Source organism: Chiloscyllium plagiosum, unplaced genomic scaffold, assembly GCF_037043375.1.
Source record: "Chiloscyllium plagiosum isolate Xiang-an unplaced genomic scaffold, Cpla_swu_hap1 HiC_scaffold_14, whole genome shotgun sequence".
NCBI classification, from domain to species: Eukaryota; Metazoa; Chordata; class Chondrichthyes; order Orectolobiformes; family Hemiscylliidae; genus Chiloscyllium; species Chiloscyllium plagiosum.
This window is the reverse complement of record NW_028270152.1, coordinates 56556951-56579426: the sequence shown is the minus strand read 5'-3', so window position 1 is coordinate 56579426 and position 22476 is coordinate 56556951. Positions and strand designations below refer to the sequence as shown.

Sequence of the window (22476 nt, the reverse complement as noted above, 5' to 3'; positions counted from 1 at the left end):
GGATGTGCTTGCCATGATGAAATGGTCAGATGCTACAGTTATTTTTATCAACATGTTTGAAGGTGTTATGCATGTTTGGGGCAGGTGGGACTTGAAGCACTACCACTGTGCCACAAGAGACTGCACGTATTATATTCACAACATGGTCTGTGTGGATATGAGAGTTTGCAATTCTGGTGAAATTGGAAGAGAATTTGAGTGAAGTGCATCTCCCCAATTAAAGAAGGCTAAATTAAAGCTAGGTATTGGCATTTTATGAGTGATGAAGCTTCTATGAGAGTAATTGAGGCAAGATATAAAATTATCACTTTGAAAATGCTAATGAGATCATTAAACTGCTTTTGACATTCTGCCTGTATGGATTGGGATGGGGGTGATCATAAAATGGAGGCTTGTATTGGATTCCAGTTAACCCTCAAACTAAAGCTTAGATTTGACTCTTTGGCATTGAATTGGTTGAAAATCCTGAACTGCTCTACTATACGTGTAATCTGGACATATGCGTGGGTAATTTTGATACTTTATTCACAGTACATACTTTATTACACACAGAGTGCTGCACCTTTTCCAGTCTCCTTCTCTGTCCTCCAAGTGTTCTGCATGTGCCATGATTATATCATTGGCTGACGTCAATCAACCTGTTACTGCACATTACGATCTGGGAGTTTGCTTTGTTGATTTGAAGTCCTCAGTAGCCCCCTCCCCTGTTGGAAGATTTTCTGCTGCCAATTTTCAAACCACTTAGTCCCCTCTGCACTGGCCCCCAAAGCTAGTGTGCTTCCAATTAAACCTGTTGGACTATAACCTGGTGTTGTGTGATTTTTAACTTTGCATATTTAACTTTGTACACCCCAGTCCAACACCGGCATCTCCGAATCATAATAAATATGCAGATTGCACTGGCTTCAGAGTGATGTCTGATCTTTCTTTTAGCAGGATTTCAAGTGATCCATGCATGATTCACTTGAAGATCGTTGAATTTCTCAGCTCAATCCAGTGAAAATATTATGTTTTGAAGTAATTTTAAGGAAGCATGATTGCAACCCCTAAAACTATATAAAGATGCATCTAAACTGGTAATTGCAGTCAATTTTTAGATTTTCTTTCATTCATGGGATGTGGGCAAAGCTGCCATCAGTGTTAGTAGTTGTGGTTAACCACTACTTTCAGTAACTTTTAAATTTATCTCCACTTAGTTTTAATTGTAACTACCTTAGCACACGCCAATTATTGCTATTTACACAAACCAGTTCAAGATAATCTGTTATCTTCACTTGGAGTAGGTTTAAATTAAAATTGTTGTAGGTTGCTGATTGAACAGAACTAAGTTTACGGACAATCAGCCAAAATCTGACAGTGAATCTTGAAAAATAAAAACAATCCTGCTTGAATAGATGTAAATAATTCAAGCTAAACACTCTATTGCTGTGATAAACAAGTACGATATTTGTTGTTATTTGTTCTCAGAAAGGTGCAGTCTTTCTCTTACCTTGCAGGTCATTTATAACCAACATATGTGCTGAATATTGTAGTTGTGAGAATTGGTATAATTAGCTAGGCTCCTACGTTTAGTCTGATTTCTGTCTCTTTGTTTATCAAGTTTTACGATGTTATTAAGCCCAACAATTCAAGGAAAATCTGTCAAGTCCAAGAGTTATTATCAACCATTAAAATATAGTTTTGTGTTGTATCTAATTGGAATGCCTCAGGACAGAATCAAGTAATTAGATATATTTGCACTGAGGAACAATGCAAGAAAATTTAAATCTCAGAATTGAACATTCAAGGGTCAGTTATATTTTTGGCCTGTTCTACAAAGAAAGTCCATTCAATATCAAGTTGTGAAATGTTTCTGCTGAGGCTATGAGATTTGAAGATCCAAACTAATTCCTTGTTCAGACGGTTAATCCTGGTAAAGGAGGTTCTATTATTTCCCATCACTTATAGCTGGATTTTGATTACAAGCCTGGAAAACAGCTGTTCAAATACGGGTTGGACACCATGTTGCAGATTCACATGACAGGGGTCTCCGACTTATGAACAACTGATTTTAAAGATCCAATATATGAATGTGCACATAAAAACAACTATTTCATATGGCCATGCATTGTGATCTAACTTGTGTACTAGTAGACTTACGGACAGATTCCAGAATGAAACCTGTTCACAATCTGGGGACAGTCTGTATGTCTGACTTTTCAGCTTATAAAAGCAAATTTGCAACAAAGCCTTCAGAAATAAAGCCGGTCTCATTAATACTGATAATATTGTATTGTAATGGTTTAGTTCACTTTCATTGATTGTGTCAAACAAGGCAAATCTTTACTTCAGTGTAGACATCGAATGTTTCAATTTTAAAACAAAAGGTTCTCTTAGTATTTGTATATTTGAACTGCCAGGTTTATCACTTCCATTATGTGGTCCTGAAGCATGGCTGCTCCAACTGGTGAACCTCTAAGTATAAAAGTCATTACTCTGACCATATTTCAGGACTTCTGAGTACATAATCAAGGCTGATACTTTGAAGTATTACTGAAGGAATGCTGCAGTGTCAGAAAGCTCTGCCTTTTTACTCAGATGTTAACAATGACAGCAAATGGTTCCTTGTTTAGTTTCTATTCGGCAGCTTGATTCAAAGAAGAATATGGGTCATTCTCTCGTAATTCATCTCAACACGCTGGTGATGTGCAACACTGGTATACTTCAAGGTTTGCTGTTGCTGTCCATGTTCACTTTGAGAGAAAATGCATTCAGAGCAAGGAACCAGGATGTAAAACATGTGATTAACAGCCGTTGTGGAGATTAGCTTTTAGCATGTTTAGTGCAGGAGTTATAGATGTGCTTTTCTGTAATCATTATAGCTTAACATGTACAGGGAGTCTGTCTGCTGAGCAATCGCATGACATATCTTTAAATAAACAAAGCAAATGTTGACTTTACTCGTCTTGGTTTGAAGTTGGTAACTTTGTGTTCAACAAACACAACGAGATCGTGCAAATGTAGTCCTACCATTGGGCAAATGTGTTACCATAAAACTGAAAAAACTTAATACACAAACTGAGACTGTGTCGTCTCCCTCACTCTCTCCTCATTCACATTCACACTTTTAAAGAGACAGTAGAAACTATAACTGTTTTAATAATAAAGGAATATTTCTCCCATTTTCCAGATGTCTGAAAGGATTCGCACCAAATATTCTCATCCTAACAACCAAAGTCTGAAAATAGAATAAGTCATTTAATTCTCCATTCTTTTAAATTACATTTAATATATTGCCAGAAAATAATTATTATGGCAGTTAAACAAAAAGCGCATGCATGTTAACGCATGTCAGCTAATTAAATATTATTAAAATCTTTGGCATTTACTGAAGCAGGAGTCAAATGCTCTGAGTCCAAAATATTCTCAAAATAGCTTTTCATCCCAAGTTACAAACCTATCTGCCACTTTCTGGTTCATGTTCACTTTTAGTTTATTTTGCTGCAATATTTCTTTTATTTGCTGAGGGCGTCCAGAACTTGAGTCATCTAGCATGTTAAATAGCATAATCATATTGATGGAGATTTATTACTCTGATTAATTATTGTTGGATTCAGTAGCTGCTGGCTTCCCTTGTGTACCCATTCAAACCACTAGCTGCTGAAACATGCCAAAGGCATTGATGGAGCTAATTTTGTTACATTCTTTCCTCAATATTTTCTCCTGAAACATTTTTTAACCTTTAAATAACATGCAGTTCGTTTGGATTGTTCCCAGTTGGCAAATGGCTTGGGGAATTAACAGTGTTTTTAATCATAAAATGTCAGTGTTCATTGCCATTATTCCATTAATTCTGACCAAACTTCAAGATTTACTGTAGGTTGAGATTCACACAAAAATCCTGAAACTTGAGTCTGCCATGCTCTGTTAGACCACATCCGTCCCAATACCCTCTGACAGATTCCAACCCCATCCAAGGGTCAGTGGTTATGTTAGAGGGCCAAAGAATGCTGTGACTAGTCTTCTGTCCATGTCCAGGACTGAGGGTCTATTTAGCTTACTCTGGTAATTGATATAACTTGAGTGAGTCTTAACAAGAAGAGGTTCTTGTCTTAAACAAGATATAGTTTCGTGCATGACTGCAATCAACTGCAAATTACATTAGTAAGATAAGCATTGCCACTCAGACTACGAGGAGACCTGTGTATATATCTTACTCCACGAGGTGCTAAGATAAGTTGCATTATCCCACCCAAGCCTATGTGACATCATCAAATGGGTAAAGTCAAATGTAATCTCCAACATCAACCATTTCAGATATTTCAGGTCATATAGCAGCTCCTCCAAAGTTGTATTCACCCAAAAATGCTATTTCTACAATCTCAACCTCATCTGTCTCTGAATCTCTGACTTCATAGATATAGATAGTTTGGAGATTTAACAATTCTGCTGGAATGTTCTGTTTCAGACTGAAAAGATAGACAGGTGTTTGGCTTGAGGAATGTGGGCCGTGGTTCAGTTCTTGATTCTGAATGGTCTGTAAAACCTCATTTCACAGGAGGATTTACAATCTCTTTGATCGTCATTGCTGAGGATGTTGTTCCTGCTGAACCACCTAGACAGTTCATTACTTTCTTTGGAAGCCTGATGTTCTCCTGAATTTTGAGTACAGTTGAACTTTTCCATTCTGAAACATGTAATTGCCTCATAACATCATCTGACACGCCTTAAAATCTTGTGACTTCCCTTCATGGAAAACAACTGCACCAGGATGACAAAGGTTTTCATTTTAGCAATGCCATGGATTCCTGAACCAGTCAGTTTCTGAATCTGTGTGCTAGGTGGTTTCTTATTGACTTTGTTCTGAATCACTAAACTTTGCTCATCCTACTTCAGTGTTATTCTTATTGACTCAACTGCAACCCACGTTCAATCTGTGTAAGCAAACCTTTATTCTCACTCTGATCTGTGTTGAATGGTGTAAACTTTTCAGGATGTGAATCTTCCTGATTTCTACTTTCAATGCAACTTGAGCAGTTTTCTCTAAAGTCAGACCTTCCTTGGACAGCAATGGATTGAACAAAGACTTATCAATTATTCCAGCTTTCTTGAATGCTGATTTTAAAGCTCCACTGTCTCAGTTTTGTTTCACCAAGAAGCAGTGATTGTTCATAACATTTTCCATGAAAACTCCTTGGATGCTGAACTCTTCTGTTAAATATTGGTCTTTTGAGGATTTTATTTACTCTCAGATTGATATAGTTGTCCAAGCTTGTAAAATGTCTTCCAACCTTTCTGTGTCTTTTTACGTTTTACCAGTGTACAATTTCATCAGTGTAGGTCCTATTCAATATAATTGTCTATTTATTTGTCTCTCCAATGATTTAGTCTTTACATTTGAAGCTTTCTATGTCTTAAGAATGTTTTTCTCCAAAATATCCAACTTGTATTCTACTTGGCCTTTATTTGTTCGCAAATTTTGCAGATAGTATCATTTTTCCTGCTATAGCTTGCCTTCTGTAGACAAAATGGAGGTTTCCTGTTGTACTGGCAGCAAAATTGATGATCCCCAGCTTTTCATGGCCTAGTACATAAAGTACATCCTCCCATAACATTCCTAAATAAAGTCTTAACCCTGGCAGAACTACCATTTAAATTAAGTGATTGCAACTGATCAAAGTCATCCTTTGCAATAATGGTTATTCTGAACAGATCATGTCTCACTGTATATTGCGCAAACTCTGTGAACCGATTGAATATCACTTCTGCTCCAGAATACTCACTTAATTATCTTTTACGCTGAGGAGCCTACATACGCCCTCTTTCCAATTTACTTTTCTACCCAGCAGATTTCATAACCTTCCCTTGGGTCCCTTCATCCAAGTAATTTATATGAATGGGATCAAATGTTGATACACTATTGTCAATCCTCTGACACACTCTTACTTTATATTACCAGTCAGAAAAGCTTCATTATTCCCACTCTTTGTTTCCTATTAGCCAGCCAATCTTCTGTCCATGCCATTATGAGAGCTGTTACACCATGAGCTTTCAGTTTCTATTATAAACTTTGATGTGGCATGCCATTATATGCCTTCTGGAAGTTTAAACAAGAGCAACAACTCTCTCACTAGCCATTTTGTTTAAGATCCTAGGATGTAGTTCATCAGGACTTGCAGACTTGTCAGCTCATAGCTGTAATAGTCTACTCAGTACCACTTCCATTGATTATAATATTTTGAGTTCCTTCCTTTCATCCATTTCCTGACTTGCAGCTATTTCTGTGATGTTACTTGACTCCACCATAGAAAAAAAAATGCCAAATAGCTCTTCAATTCATCAGTCTCCTTAATGTTCGTTTTTAATTGTGCGGGCTTACTTTATTGAAGACTGCTTACTTTGATGGATTATTTCTTTTTGAAATATATTTTTTCTCGTACTATTATTTTCCCCTCCTTATTAAAGTTTTACTGCTTTCTGTATTTTATCCAAACTTCTAATTGCCATACATTTTAGTGTAATATCTGCTTTTTTATTAAGTATCCATCCTGTAATAATTCCACTCAAGCCTGAATGAGTACATACATATGAATGAAATATCTGCATTGTTCCAGATTGAGCTATTTGTGACAAATATCCTACTTCTCTCCCTTTGCCATTCATTCCTTTCAAATAAACTTGTGACCCCTGGTAGCCTCTGCCTTTCTGCCACATCTGTACAAATTGAATGATTCTTGAAAGAGGCACAATAAAGTCGACAGGATCAAATTTTGTTCAATTTTCTAAACGTTTCCTGATACAGATGGGTGGTGAAAGACCAAGTCACCCCTTTGAGTCTGCATCATTTCCTTGGTGTTAATGTATCCATCTTTGAGGACTTTTAGTAATTTCCATGGAATGCACAGCTAATAGGCTTTACATTCTTCACCATCAACTTGCTAATCAATTATCATCATGGTAATTTCTACTCCACTGCTTATTTCCTTCAGTGAAATTCACAACAATCTGAGTTGCATAGTAACAGGCCTTTACGACGCTCCAAGGTTTTAGTCTCTATGGTCTGGGCTCACAACTTCAATTATTTGCAGCATGTATTGTACAACTCATCATCTTTTATTGCTGATTTTGAAACAACATCAGACGATGCATCGAGATAATGGTTCAGCGTTTCAATTTAGCCACATCAACTGCTTAAAAATTAATGTTTGTCCAAGTTGTTGTAATGTTTATTTTTTGTGTGACTCATTTTTTTACTTAGAGAGAAAGCCCAACTGAACCATAAAGTCCTCCTTCAGGCAGAGCCCAACTGCAAGTAAATAGCATTGTCCTGTGGATTTTATTGCAACTATGCCAATGAACCTGCACAACCTAAAATTCGGGCCACATTTTAGCTCTTTCTCATTCCCACAGACTTCTTATAGTAGCTTACACTGGAGCATATACTAATTTAGAAAGCCAAAATAATGCAGGACCCTCTACCGGAAATAAGATATTCACTTGAAAAGACAAAACAGCAATATACCTCCTCAAGCAACTGAGTAGGGCAGTTTATCAATCAGAAAAATCTGTTCCGATGTGTAGCGGAACTGAAAATAAAACGTTAAATACATTCAAATTGTCAGGAAAGAAAATGAGCAGAACCTCGAAATATTTTTCATCATGTTCAAATTCAACAATTTTTACATGTCCACAGAACAAAAGGAAGTGATTCAGACATCAAGTCTATTTCAGCTCTCAAAGCAATTTTGGCTCGTCATATCCTGCCACACCACTCTTGACCATATCCAAATCATCCCTTTTGTAATGATACGATGCCTTTAAGAGAGACGTTGTGTCCTGGTCCTCTTTCAGAAGGGTGTTGTTACAGTGGGGAGAAAGTGAGGTCTGCAGATGCTGGAGATCAAAGTTGAAACTTTATTGCTGGAACAGCACAGCAGGTCAGGCAGCATCCAGGGAACAGGAGATTCGACGTTTCGGGCACAGGCCCTTCTTCAGGAATTGTTGTTACAGTGGTGCTGAAATGCCTCCTTCAGACAGGCTGTTGGGGAACAGCTTTCTGTTTCTCTTGTGTGTTTTTTTAAGTAAGACAAAGGAATCCTGAATGGGTGGGGTCAGGCTCCCATAGCCTGAAGGATTTTGGTTTTGCTTACATTTACATTGGTGGGTTTTGCTGGTTGCTGGAACTGAAAGCTTCAATTCTGTACTGCTAGAGCGAAGTTTAGACAGAGAGGCTTCCTCTTAAAACCCAAAAGGGGCAGATACTTTATTTCTGTGTTTCTTTTCACTGGACTGGAGAGAGAGAGAGAGACAACATGTGAGAATAACATTGTGTTGCTGAATTGCCTTTGCCAAGAGTATGTTTATGGGATGCTGCCTTTATTGGGACAGTTCATGATTATTGGTTAAATAGTACATTATCTTGTTAAGTATTTCAGTAAAGCTATGTCATTTTTTTTGGGTGGTTTTCAACTGTTATAAGAATAAAGCTTAGTAGTGGACCAATCAATTATATCTGGAACACTGCACCTTACAATTGTCTTTTAAGAAAATGTAAAAGTTAGGGTGTAGACTATCTCCACAGTAGATCTTTTTTGGTGTGAGAGGTTGGGTCTGGTCCATAACACTTTAAATGTAGTCCATTGTTCACCTGAGTTTTGCCTGGCTGTCTTTAATGCCAATTTGCCAGGAACAGATCAATTCTCAACTCAGTTAAATCAATGCTTGCCTCAAAAATATTTTTGCGCCAGATAGTCCTTTGGCCTTTTCCACAGTTAATTTGAAATAAATTATATTATGATTACTGTTTAGCAAACATGTTACTGCCACTTGATTCACTTGACTCATTCCTGAGAATCAGACTTGGCAATTCTTCTTCTCCAGTGGGCTTTCATTGGGCAAGTTCACTTGAACACACTTCAGAAATGTTTCTTCTCCTCCATTGTTTGCACTATTATTATCCCAGTATATAATATGATGATTAAAACACCTCATTATCATTTACTCCTGAATCCCGCCCCCTGCAAATGAGTTTCTCAATATTTTTTTCACTAGTCAGTTGGTCATAGAGTTCAACTCACATGGTTTAATATCTCTTTTGTTTTTATTTACCTCTGAACAAATGGATTTTTTCATTGACCCTTCTTAAAACATTTTTTTTCCTAACTCTGTAATGTATAGTCAAACAATACTGATATGCCTCCACTTTTATCTCCTGCTCTATCTTGGTATCCATGATAATTTGGTATCCAGTCTTGCCCTTACATGTGTCAAGTCTCTGTTATTGTGACATCATATTACCATGATCTGTCAGTGCCTCCAACTCAATGACCTTACTACACATCTTTTACATGTTTACATGCATGTGCTATAGTCGAGAGTGTGGTGCTGGAAAAGCACAGCAGGCCAGGCAGCGTCCAAGGATCAGGAGAATCAGGATTTCCTGATGAAGGGCTTATGCCCAAAATGTCGATTTTCCTGCTCCTCAGATACTGCTTAACCTGCTGGGCTTTTCCAGCACCACACTCTTGCTTCTGATCTCCAGCATCTGCAGTTCTCACTTTCTCATACATGTTCTGCAGGACTGAATTTGATCCACTAATATCTGATTAATTCATACATTATTTGTAATTGTATGGTAAAATTTATGAAATGTAATAAACTTTATTTTACCTATTTGGATTACTTCTATGTTTTGTGGTAATTAATAATGTGGCTGATCGACCTGGTCTAATGGTGGCCATGCCACCACTATTGATTGTTCACTTATGTCCTTTAGGAAAGGAAATCTGTCATTGTTATCTGGTCTGGACTACAGGTGATTCCAAACTCATGTGATTCACTTTTTATCATGACCCTTGGTAATTCTGGATGGACAATAAATGTTGGCATTGCCTATATCCCATGAAGAAATAAGAAGAAAGTTGTTTCGAACCACTTACATTAATTGCTTGTCAGTGGATTCACCTCATGAGCTTCCTTGTACGGTACTGCCATGATCTATAAGAACAAATGATCAGACAAAATAGGGTCAGAAGTAGGCCATTTAGCCCCTCGAGCCTTTTGTGGCATTCATTAAAATCATGGATGATCTGATTGTGACCTCAAACACACTTTCCTGCCTGCCCCACCACTCCCTTTGACTCTCTTATAGATCAAAAACCCACAAAATTCTTTTCTGGATTTCTTCAGTGTCCAAGGGGTGGGACAAGCTAAGTTGCTCTTAAAGAGATCTGCCACAGTCTAACCGCATTGCTTCACTCGTCACCATGCCTTGATACCAGCTCGCCTCTTCACCTTGCTCTCTGAGATTACTCTGCTCCTGGCCTTCTTAAAATGAACATTTCATGATGTTTCATCTTGAAATAATATTATGATGTGAATTATATTTTACCACAAACTTTGAGCTTTCATTTTGATTGCAGTGAATTGTAGAAGGATATAATTAATTTATGATTGCCTAACTTTCCTGACCTTATTTTATTGGAATAATCATCATCTTTACTTACCCCTGGCATTTGTCTCCTCAGTGGGAATAGTTCCTTCAAAAATGTTTTTAAAATGTTCTGAAGAAAATGTGGCACACATTCCCTGATTTATATTTTGGATGAAATGATTACTGTTAGTTCCCTATATTTTGGATGAAATGACTACTGTTAGTTTGAAAGCAGGAATGGAAATTTTCCTGCATTTATTTATAACTCTTCTTCTTTCTCTTTGATGTTGCTTATCCTACATTTACTTACCACTCTTCTACAAAGAGGTCTCCTGGAATCCCGAGCACAGCTTTTCATCACAACTTCATGCAACATGGGTCCTCTTCATGAGAACCTTCCTTTTAACACTAGAATTTCTTCCTATAGAGAATTTTGAGTTAAAAACATGAAACATATCTTATTTGATAGGGATTAAAAACTAATGAGTATTTCTTTTGAGGCTATCAGTTTTTTTTTAATTCAACAGCACACCATTTTTGTCCAAAGGCCTCTTCTGGAATACTGTGTCCAGTTCTGGTTTCCCAATTATAGGAGAGGCTTCAGAAGAGATTTACCAGGATGTTGCCAAATATAGAAGGTTTGAATTATAAGGAAAGGTTGGATAGGCTAGGACCCTTTTCACAGGAGCATAGGAGGCTGAGAGGTGATCTGATAGAAGTTTGTGAAATAACAAGAGGTACAGATACAGTTGATGGTAATTGCCTTTTCCCTAAGATGGATAATTTCAAGACTATGGGCACATTTTTTAGGTGAGAGGAGAGAGATTTAAAAAAGACATGACAGACAATTTTTTTACAGAGGGTGGTTCGCCTGTGAAATGAACTTGCTGAGGAAGTGGTGAATGTGGATACAATGCAACATTTAAAAGACATTTGGATGGCTACATGAATAGGAAAGATTTGGACAGTTATGGGCTAGGAGCAGGCAGGTGGAACTAGTTTAGTTTGAGATTATGTTTGGCACAGACTGGTGGGATCGATGGATCTGTTTCCGTGCTGTATGACTTTTTTTAATCACGCTGTGTTTCTAAATTTCATATATTTTTTAAAAAGCTTTCATTCAACATGGGGATTGCTCGCTGGACCAGCATTTTTGTCTGTCCTTAATTGCCCTTGAAAATTACAGAATCTCAACATTACCACAGTGTAGGAGGAGGCCGTTTGGCCCATCTTGTTTGCAGTGGATTTTCAAATCAGTCTCATGACTTGGGGTCAGCATCATGCTTTAGGGTGGTTTCATGGAGGTGAAAATAGACCAAAAATGGACTGTCACTATGAAAGAAATGGGCTAACTAGAAAGTGTATGTGAGACAGGATGAAAAGTAGAGGCCCATTTCAGCACACCACTCATTAAACCCAGAGCTGCTGCTGACAAAAGAGGAAGAACTAGCTTGGTCAGCTGTCTAAAAGGAAGACAGGCAAGGGTGGATGTATTACCTCATTCTGCCTCTTTCTCATAGAAACTAAGCAACTAAAATATAAGTGACCAATCACTAATGCAAGTCTCGCTGAACAGTTTGATGATTGCATTAACAAAAATGAACTAATAAAGTATGCTTACAATGGAAACATTCTTGAATGTTGGGTCATTGAAAGGCGATAGGAATAGCTGATCGGAAGGGACCATATTTTCCAGTGGCAGTGAATGGAGGGTAATATGGTTCCAAGTCGAGATGGAATGTGTAATTTGGATTTGAACTTGTAGGTGATGGTGTTTCAATGCATCTGCTGTCCTTATTCTCCTAGCTAATAGAAGTTGAGAGAGTGTGCTTTTGAAGGACCTTTCCTGAGTTGCAGCAGTGAATCTTGCATTTGATCCATGTCGCTGCTATTATGTGTCAGTACAGGACAGAGTGACTGTTTACACTGGTGGATTGAGTGCTCATCAACTGAATTGCTTTGGCCTGGATGGAAATGATCTTCTTGATTGTTGATGACGCTGCACACAGCCTCAGGAATCGAAGAAAATTCCATTGCAGTTATAACTTTTGCCTAGGAAATGGCATGAATGCTTCATGGAGTCAGGAGGTGAGTTGCTCACCTCAGAATTCCCAATCTCTGACCTGCTTGTATTGCCAGAGTATTCATATGGCTAAACCAGCTCTGTTTCTGGTCAGTGATACTCACAGGAGTTTGACTGAGGGGGACTTTAGCGATGCCGTTGGTCGAGACTTTCAAAGAAAGATTGTTGATTTCTTTCTTGTTGAAAATGGTCAATTGCTCACATTTATGTAGCTTGAAGATTATTTGCCTCAAAATTATCAGCCTAAACTTGGATACTGTCCAAGTCTTGCAAATATTGCAATATCCTTTTTCATTGTATGAAGAGTTATGAATGAGACTGAAAACTTTGCAATCATCAGTGAACATCCACATTGTTGGTCTTCTGATGGAAATTCATTGATGAAGCAGCTGGAAGTTATTGTAGGAGTACCTTGGTGCACCTGTATCAACATCCTGAGATTGAAATAGTTGGCTTCCAATAGCCCCCTCCCCCCACCATGATCTTTTTTGATACCTACAACTCCAATCATTGGAGAATTTCCACTAAAAACACCACCCCCAACCCCTCCTAAGGATTTCAATTAACTTCAATGTTGTAGTCTCCTTAATGCCACTCTTGATAACATGCTGCCTTGGCATCAAGGGCAGTCACTCCCATCATGCCGCTTGACTTCAGTGTTTTTTTTCCATAAATATACTGAAGCTTGGTTATCGGCTGTGTGATTTATTTTTATTTTTAATGTTGTTTAAGTTTAGATTTTTCAATTTTGAATTGGTGATATATGGTTTTCTTTCAGTGTGTCAGAAGAATTTAAAGATAAACTTGAAGGGATTTCTACATCCACGATGATTTATTTTAAAACAGTTTGAGGGAGTAACTTTCATAATTTTATTTTATTTGCAATTTGTGAGTCCAAGAGCCATAGAGATTCGAAAGCCATGAGAAAGATCCCTTTTTGAGGGTTTATGATGAAGCAAAGTAAACAGCTGTGCTCTATGCAGAAAAGTCTGGAATCTGTTGTCTTTAGCTTAGGGGAACAAACATAGCTTGAAAATCAAGGTTGTCACTTCAGTTACACGTACCCATTTATGTAACTGTTCACCAGTGCTAAAGAACCTCTCTAACATTAAAAATGAGTATTTATACACATGAAATATCAATGTTTCAGATCTTACTGGAAATCAAAAAATATATAATATGCTCATTTTCATCTTTCCAATTTGTTTGGATTAACAGGGAGAGAAAAACTATGGGTTGCATGTTTACCAAAAATTGGTGAAATGTCAATTTCAGGGAGTTCCATGGAGAATTTGACTCCATGTGCTCTTGCGAGTAATCTCTCTCAATTCTTAGATGCCCACCTCATTATGTATGTACAAAGTCTCTGCCTTGCTATTTTGTGATTATAAGTGGTGTAAATAGTTAACATTGCTGGGTCCATCTGCGAGTTCCATTGCAGCACCATATTTAAATCCCAGCTGAGCACCAGGACAATCACTGCCAGCCATTCATAGCTCTTCACGATACATACAGTGGGAGGAAAATGAAAATGATGAGTTTTTGAGGGCACATAGCTGCTATTTTGTTGTGAACAAATCAATGGATCCTTGGAAGCAGCTAACTACAAAATAAAATGTTGGAACAGTACTCACTTTGACATCCTTTGGGTTAGAGTAGACAACTATCCCTTCAAACTACAAATTCCACTCCAGCAGATGTCACAGTTCTGTAATCTCATCCTGGGAGATCCTCTCTGTGCTGCACTGATCTGGAAGAAACAGCTTTGAGGTGATAGAGTCTCTGCATCTGGTACTACCTCTGAATCCTGAGGGGAATTCCAGCTGCCACTACTGCCCATCAAGGCAGTTTGGCAATCGCTGGAGGTTTCTGTCGCTGGTGAGCTTATTGGCACATTTGTTCCTCCTAAATTTCTCTGCACTTTGCACTGTGAACACAGCCACAATAAGTCCTGATATATCTGAATCCATTGTTCACCGTTCCAATGAATCTAGGTAGGGAATATCACAGACCAGCTCTTGAGAGTTTCAACACATAAGATGGTTTAACTTCATCTTTGATATGGTAAGGCATGGAGTACTCTGACAGGAATGTTCATGAGGGAAGTTTGAGACAGTAGACTTTATTCCAATGTATACTGTACCAATCATGTCACAGAAGTACAGTAAGAGATTGTCAGTGCATTAGGATTACTGAAATCTGTACCCTCACATACCCCTTCCCATCACTGAGGGAAGGGAGCATTGTATATAAGAGCATGTGGCAAATATCTTAAGAGTTCAAGGTATGAAGAAAGCAGTTCTTCCCCCTTTAACAGTCTATGAGACTTTAGATTTTGTTGTTGAATTTTGGTCCATAGGTGAGGCCTTTCAGTGATAACTAAAGCTTCACCGAGATGACAACAATCAATTTGTAATGTCTAATAGCATGAACAAAATTGTTTCTGACCAATATTTGTATCCTACACAGTTGGTGACTGCATATGTTTCACATGCAGGGTGTTATGATGATTGATGCCTTTAACATACTGTGTTAGTGCCTGATTAATGAAATTCCTCTTGAAGGGCTTTACATCACTCACAAGTCTCTCAGGGAAAACAAATACAGGCTCTCCACGTTTTGGGTCTGGTGGCAGCCATTTTCCATTTCAGTGCATATTTGTAATTCAAATGGGGTTAGAAAGCTCAAGTTTTGCAGAACGAGCCATCGGCTCAGACAGTAATCTAGGCTGCTTTTTCCCTTATGGTCCCTGTTGATCCCATCAATTCTGAGCTTCCATGTATTCTCATCCAATGCTTTCATCTAAGTCTTGATCTCCCCTGAGCTCGGGGCCTGCAGATTACACATGCAAATATTATGATGGCACACTCCCATTGAAGATAGGGTGATCATAACCATCACTGACACTCAGCCTCTTGTAGTAGCCCGTGTCCTCCAATACACTGTCATCTCCCACCATTGTACATCGAGTTATCCCCTCTACATCCAATCCCACCAATTGACTAGTCCAACTTGCTTACCGCTATGTACCTGTAACAGCATGGGTTTGATTCCTGCACCAGCTGCATGGCTACCATGAAGGACTCTCCTTCTCAGTCCCTCAGGTTGACACCACTGGTTATCTCTCTCTAATGAGAGAGCAGTGCCCTGGTCTGGTAAGACTATGATGACTTTACCTTACCCAATTCACTCCAAATGACCCACTTTCTGTACTCTGAAATCTTGTGCTGACTTGGATGAACAATTGCAGGACGCCCTCATTGAGGATTTTTCTTCCTGGACTTGACTAAAGACTATTCCCCTTCGGCTTTGTACATGACCATTTGATTGAAGCATATTTAGTATGTGTTCCTGCATTAGTTTCTGGCAATGCTATGTAGGTATGAGATTGATTTAGCATGGTCCATACAACATTCAGTCCTATTGACTAATCATTACTGATAACCATAAAAAAAGCTGCCTGACTTTGTGTGTGCACTAAAAACCAAGCAAGACAGAAGTACTGCAAACCTCTCAGTTCATTCTGAGGCAGCAAAGTGTAAACGGCAAGGCATGGCAAAGATGCTTTGAGCATCGAAGTCAGCAAAAAATGTGTAAGCACCAAGAGAATGAATGAGATGGGGTCTATTCCTGTCTGCAAAGCAACTGAGCAGAAATCTTGTAACGAATGGTGCTACAAAACTCCGAAGTGCAGCATTGAAATGAAGAAATCTGTTCTAAGCGCATCAGAGATTTGCCGTGATGATCTGGTTATGCTGGTTCGTGCCTCATGGGAAACTCTGTGGATAAAATTTCCTGGCATATGGAGCTTGCCCTGAGATGTTGGGGAATGCTGGACAAGATGGATGACTAGAAGAGTAACTAGGACTTGTCATATACCGGCCATGACTTTCATGGCAGAAATGGCCAATGTTCAGTTTTTCTCCATTACCAATGTTTCTCCTTATTGTGGCTTAGAGTTTTACCTATCTTCAAGAAGTTTTCCTTCTCAGTTTTAATTTTATCTGTGGTAAACTGGAGAATGAACCTTATTTTAGTTGTCTGTGGCTATTGTGACTCTTCTTTGATTAGTCCCTAATTGTTAATTATCCTTTCTGGGTTATTTTTTTGAGTGATGTATTAAATTTTGCTGATGACATAAGCTCTTTAGGAAAGTAAGTTGTGAGGAGGACACAAAAACACAATATAGACAGATCAATTCAGTGGACAAGAGCTTGATAGATGGTGTACAGAATGGGAAAATATATTTATTTGTTTTGCTTGGAAGAATGGCATAAGAGAACATTTTTCGAATGATAGAAACTCTTAAATGTTGTGGTTCAAAGGGATTTAGATCACCTTATGCACAAAACACAGATGCATGCAGGTAGAACAAACAATTTGGGAGGGTAATAGAATGCTTATCTTTGCAAAGGCTTCAGAATACAAGGCTAATTGAAGTAGGCTTTGATATTTGGAATGTTTCTCTTAAATCAGGTATGCTAAACCTTATTGGAAAGAGTCCTTGGAGAGAGGGCTATCATCTGAGACAGGCATGTGCATAATATCCTCTATCTTTTGCATTTTAGGAGAAAGAGGTCTTGTTTTATTCAAGTGCTTAAGATGCAGAGAAGGTTCAGGAGGGTTCTTGTGAAGAGGCTACTTTTATGGATGTAGACTCTAGAACAAGAGGACCTGGTTTCATCATAGGAGACAGACATTTGGAATTGAGTTATGCTGATGTTTCTTCATTTGGAGAGTTATAAATCTTTGGAATTCTCTATTCTGGAGATCTATTCAGTTATTGAGAATGTGCAAAGTCTGTTAATGATCTGAATAAATGTTAGAGTAAGCTCAAGGAGCTTTCAGCTTATTTCCAAAGCTTCATCTTCTCAAAAATCCTAAAAATATTGACATGATAATTTATGCATTTAATTCTCAGTTCTTCAGCATGTCATGAAATTAGTGGAAAGCTGCACAGTTGGAGATGCTATTTTTTGAATGAGACATTAAATTAATACCCCAACTCCACACTCAGATAGAAGTAAATAATGCCATATCACTATTTTGAAGAAGAATAAGAAAAGTTAACTTCTGCATCTTCGTCATTACTATATCCTTCAACTTCACCACAACAGATTATCTGGTCAATCTGACAGTATGATTTCTGGGAGTTTGCTGTGTGTAAATTGGCTGCTATGTTTCAAACAATTATTGCAATTCACCCATTCTTTCTTATTTGCAAAGCACTTAAGAGCATTTGCCTGTTGCATAAATTCAAGTCTTTCCTTGTTTCACTAAAAAAACGTAAGTACTGATGCAGTTTAGAGAACACTATTTGCTTTTTGTTTAAATATCTTAAAAATAATGCTGCTTTTTACTCTTTAACTATGCATTATGGTTGATTTTTTGAAAGATTCAACCTGACACATGAAGTGAGGATGTTAATGCTGTGAACTATTTATCACCTGTTCTTTTTTCAGAACTAAAATACACTTGGATATTTAACCAGTTTCCAACCTTCGTCGAACAAGATAATCGTCGCTTTGTTTCTCAAAGAACTGGAAACTTATACATCTCAAAAGTGGAGGTATCAGATGTTGGTTCCTACATCTGTGAAATAGAGAATACAGTAACTAATAAGAGAGTTCTGAGTCCACTTACCCCTCTGGTACTACGTAGTGATGGTAAGCATCTTCTCTCTTCATAACAATGATGGCTATAACCACCTGTTTGGGCAACCCTGAGAGTAAGAAATTTGACAGAGGTCCATAATGAAGACCATTTGTATTTCTGCCACATAAGTTGCTCATGGAGCTCTAAATACGATAGACTGCTTTGTACTCATTTGCAGCTAAATGTATATTTATGACGGTGACTTTTAACAGTGATAACAAATTATTAACAGAAACATTGGGCATATAACTTTACCCCTCTATTGGAACAGATTTTGCCATGAAAATTCTTTGTCCCCTTTCCTACATTTCCTGTTGTTTCCTACCAATTGCCATTCCATATCCCTCATTATAAAAAAGGAAAATGAATAATGGATGGCAGTGTACCTCAGGTGACCTGCATGTAACTAGTTCCTGTGTGCTGCAGTTAACACGACCATTGGGGATGCAAACATAAATTGTTTAATCATTATCATATAATTTAAATATTAATTTCTTGTTCAGAATGAGCAGAGACCAGTATAAAAGAACAAGATGATCAAAATGTGTCCATAATATAATTTATTCATGATTACTGAAAAATTATGACTGCTGTGAACCATCCAGCAAAAATTCATTCAGTGAAAGAAACTACTCAGGCATGAAAGGATTATTACTGGTGATGCGTTAATGTAGTCTGTGTGTAGTGCATAGCTTTTAATTTCTTCAATTCATGAGTGTTTGGTCTTGAACCAGACAATTGGTGCTCAGTTTTAATCCACGTTGTTAAATATTTTACCCGTGAACAAACATTCATTGAAAAACTTGACACTGATGGATTTAAAAAAAAACTTTCATTAATTATAGTTCTTGTATAAGTGTATCTTTTTCTATTTTTTTAAGAGAGTACTGGGGAAAGCTATACCTTTCATTCTAAATGAAAAATAGCATAACCTCAAATGAAGTTGAGTATTAAGAACCTTTAAAAATCCTTGACAAAATTGAATATTGTAGCTAAATTTGTCTGAAAATTTAATTATGGACGTTTAGAGTGTGGTATCAGTAAATGTTGTGCCAAAGTGTTTCTCATGCGAAAAAGATTAGAAGAGCAGTAATAATATTAAGAAATATACAAATATATGAAATTTGTATCCAAATTTGACTTATGGAATTATGGTATATTGGCTTTTTGTTTACACATTTTGCATAATGGCTTTTCATTATGGTTAGTTTTCTGCTTGTCAAAATTTCAATGAAAAGTCATTGGCATTTAAATCTGCATGTTTGTAAACACATTTTTTGCAAAACTGGCAAGACTGAATTCGTGCCCAATATCCAGTTGCTCAAAGAAGGTTGAGATGGGCTATCCTCTTAAACTGGCGCTGCCATTTTTTGTTGGTGCTCCAATAACAGTATGTGGAAGAGTATTCCAGGATTTTCAAACCAGGATTTCCAAGAATGGAAATAAAAATGGAAAGGGCTGAGGTAATCAGTAGGTCTGACAGTATCAGTGGAGAGAGAAACAGGGTTAATATTTTGAGGTTAATATGACACTTATTCAAAACTGTGCACTTTATTAAATAATATAAACTGCTTTGGATGGAAACACAAACAGAACTTGGCCAGTCATGAAGCTGACCAGGATGACAAGTTTTCATCCAATACTGTACAGCTACATTTCTTCTGTGAAATACTGAATCCCCAACACTAAAGCACAAAGTGAATAAGAATGTCTGCAGAAAACAAGCAGGATAAACTTTACTTCACCTTCATGGGAAGAAGGGCCTGAAACTTTCCTTTATTTTACATAATATTCAATTCTTCCACTTTTTCTTTCCACTGATTAATTAAGGTTTGAAGATGATGATTTCCCATGTAGTGAAAACTCAATCCAGTTTTCAGAAGAGTGCTGCAAAACAAAATAATTTGCAAATTGTCAACAGGTCTGCCAGTGTTCCAGAGAGAGAGAAACTGTGAATACTTTAGGCTGATGACCCCTCATGTTGGTTGAACATGAGCATTTAGTTCTGATGACAGGTCAGCAATCCAAACCATTGACTCTGTTTTTCTCTCCAGGCGCTGGCTGAGCTGCTCAGGTCTTATGGCATTTTGTACTTGTATTTCAGAAGTCCAGCATCTACAATATTTTGCTGTTATGAGTTCACAAATCACACCTGATTTTGCATTCTGCTTCTAGAGCAATTCACAAGATGTAGATGGACCAATAGGCGGGGACAGATTCACCATATTTTTGTGTAAAACTATTTGGTTTATCCTGGTCATATAAAAAGAGATGCAACATTTCTTAAGTATATGGTTGTATTGGGATTAAGGAGCTGAATTTATTTTCACTCAGACACCAGTTTGTCTCGATTATGTTCCATTAGATTAATGAAGGATTTTGCAGCAAACCAGCTTTATCCATGCCAAAAACCTAAACGATGAATAACATTACTGCTTTTTTTCTTATATATCCTGCGGTATGACTGATAATATTCACAATAATACACAATTCCATGCAATAGTTTGTGTTCCAGAAACTGTGGAATAAAAGGGCTGAGAGACCAAAATTATAATAGAATAATTCATACAAAGAAAATAAAAATGAGGTTGTTACCACATCAAATGTGGCTCAAAGGCAATTTTTGAGGAAAGAGTATAAGGAATCCTGCAGTTTTGATAATTTAATTTGTTCTGATTTTCAGCGGCTCTTAAGAACCTTTACAACTGATTGAACACTTCATTCTCCCAAACTCATTTTCTGCTACTGCCATTTCAGAAAGTAATTGGTGTCTCTAGTACTTTTTTTCAAAGATAATACTAATGTCCTTATACACACATTCTGAAAATGAAAGGTGAAACTGCTAACACAATTTGGCATTTTAAATGTCTTACAATCTTCTGTGGATTTGTGACATGGAAATTATGATACAAATGGAGAGAAATGACCAGACAAGCTGACAATAAAATTGCAGGCTGAATGAAGCTCTTGTTAAATTGTCTATGCTCAAAGATGGGCTGCAATTATATGCTTACATTGATATTTAATTGAATGATACAATCTGCTTCACATTTCAGTTTTAGACTTCTTGATAATTATTTGCGATACCTTGAACAATTGACGAGGCATCATTAAGCAATGAGTGTAACATAGTATTGGTATTGGTGCTTATAATTAATTATGCATAAAAGCTGCTTTCCATGCAAGTAAAAATCTAACACTTAATGAGCGTTCCGGAGTCAGTGAAGAATGAAGATGCTTCTGTTTTGTTTTAACAGGAGTGATGGGTGAATATGAACCAAAGATTGAAGTTCGTTTCCCAGAAACAGTCTTTGCAGCTAAAGGTTCAACAGTGAAGCTGGAATGCTTTGCACTGGGAAAGTAGGTTTTCAGATTTTCATGAGAACATTTTGGATGTAACAGTAATATTTATTATTGATAGTTTGCTATGACAGATAACAAAATATTTTCACAAAACATCTGACAATATGAGGACTGAAATTTATTGATACACTATATTAAGGATGCATGTGAGTGCCAGCAATGTCGACTAGCTAGTAGAAGCCTAAGAGGCAGCGAGTTCCCGAGGGGTGCTGGATAGAAAGCCTGCCTTAGGACTCCAGCATTGTGTTGAAAGTTGAAAAAGATTAAAACATAAAACACCCATTCTGCTCAGCAATCTCCAACTCTGCATACTCCCCATACTCCTTCATGGTAACTTTCATAATTCACTGGAATATGTTCATGAAAAAGTAGCAATGTTTGTTGATGACATTAACCATGACATCCTATGCTTCTATATTCATTCATATGTTCTTTGCTCCCAATTATCACACTGGTCCTTTATAGGCATGTATCAACTGATTTTCCTTAGTTTCCAGGCCAACTCACCTAAAGCACCATGAGGAAACCTCAGGGACCATGCTGACATGTTACGTCAAGAAATGGGGGACAAAAAGGGTCTCATTGACAGCAAATAAAAAGTGAAGAAATAAAATTAGTGCTTAATCCCTTGTGTCCACAGTCATCTGCATTCAACAAACAGTTGGAGCAGTCAGTTAGTCAGGCAACACAACTGCTATATTTTTACTAAAGTACTTTTTATTAATTTCAACTACACTTTTTTTTTGTTGGATGACTTATGCAGTGTTTATGCACAAACTTGCCTTTTCACAATCTGAAAGGATACCTTACCTCCACCAAACTAAGGACCAGATCCAAAAGCTGCTTTAGCTCTCCAAAAGGGGTGTCATGTGAACCATTCTTCCAGCCCTCAACCCTCTTGCCCTCCTTCATCACCACATCCCTGCACATTTGTCATGTCTCATCTATGCCAATGCATGAAGCA

General features: G+C 37.5%; 1 protein-coding gene across 14 annotated transcripts in view; it reads left to right on the top strand.

Annotated features, from left to right (window-relative positions):
• Positions 1–22476, top strand: part of LOC122559093 (contactin-4-like) — a 2514776-nt gene that overhangs the window by 1862528 nt on the left and 629772 nt on the right. For all 14 annotated transcript variants that reach the window (XM_087994461.1, XM_087994471.1, XM_087994472.1 and 11 more), the window contains 2 exons: positions 17957–18160; positions 21407–21509. In XM_087994461.1, the coding sequence (XP_087850587.1) occupies positions 17957–18160; positions 21407–21509 (307 nt within the window). The remainder of the gene's footprint in view (positions 1–17956; positions 18161–21406; positions 21510–22476) is intronic.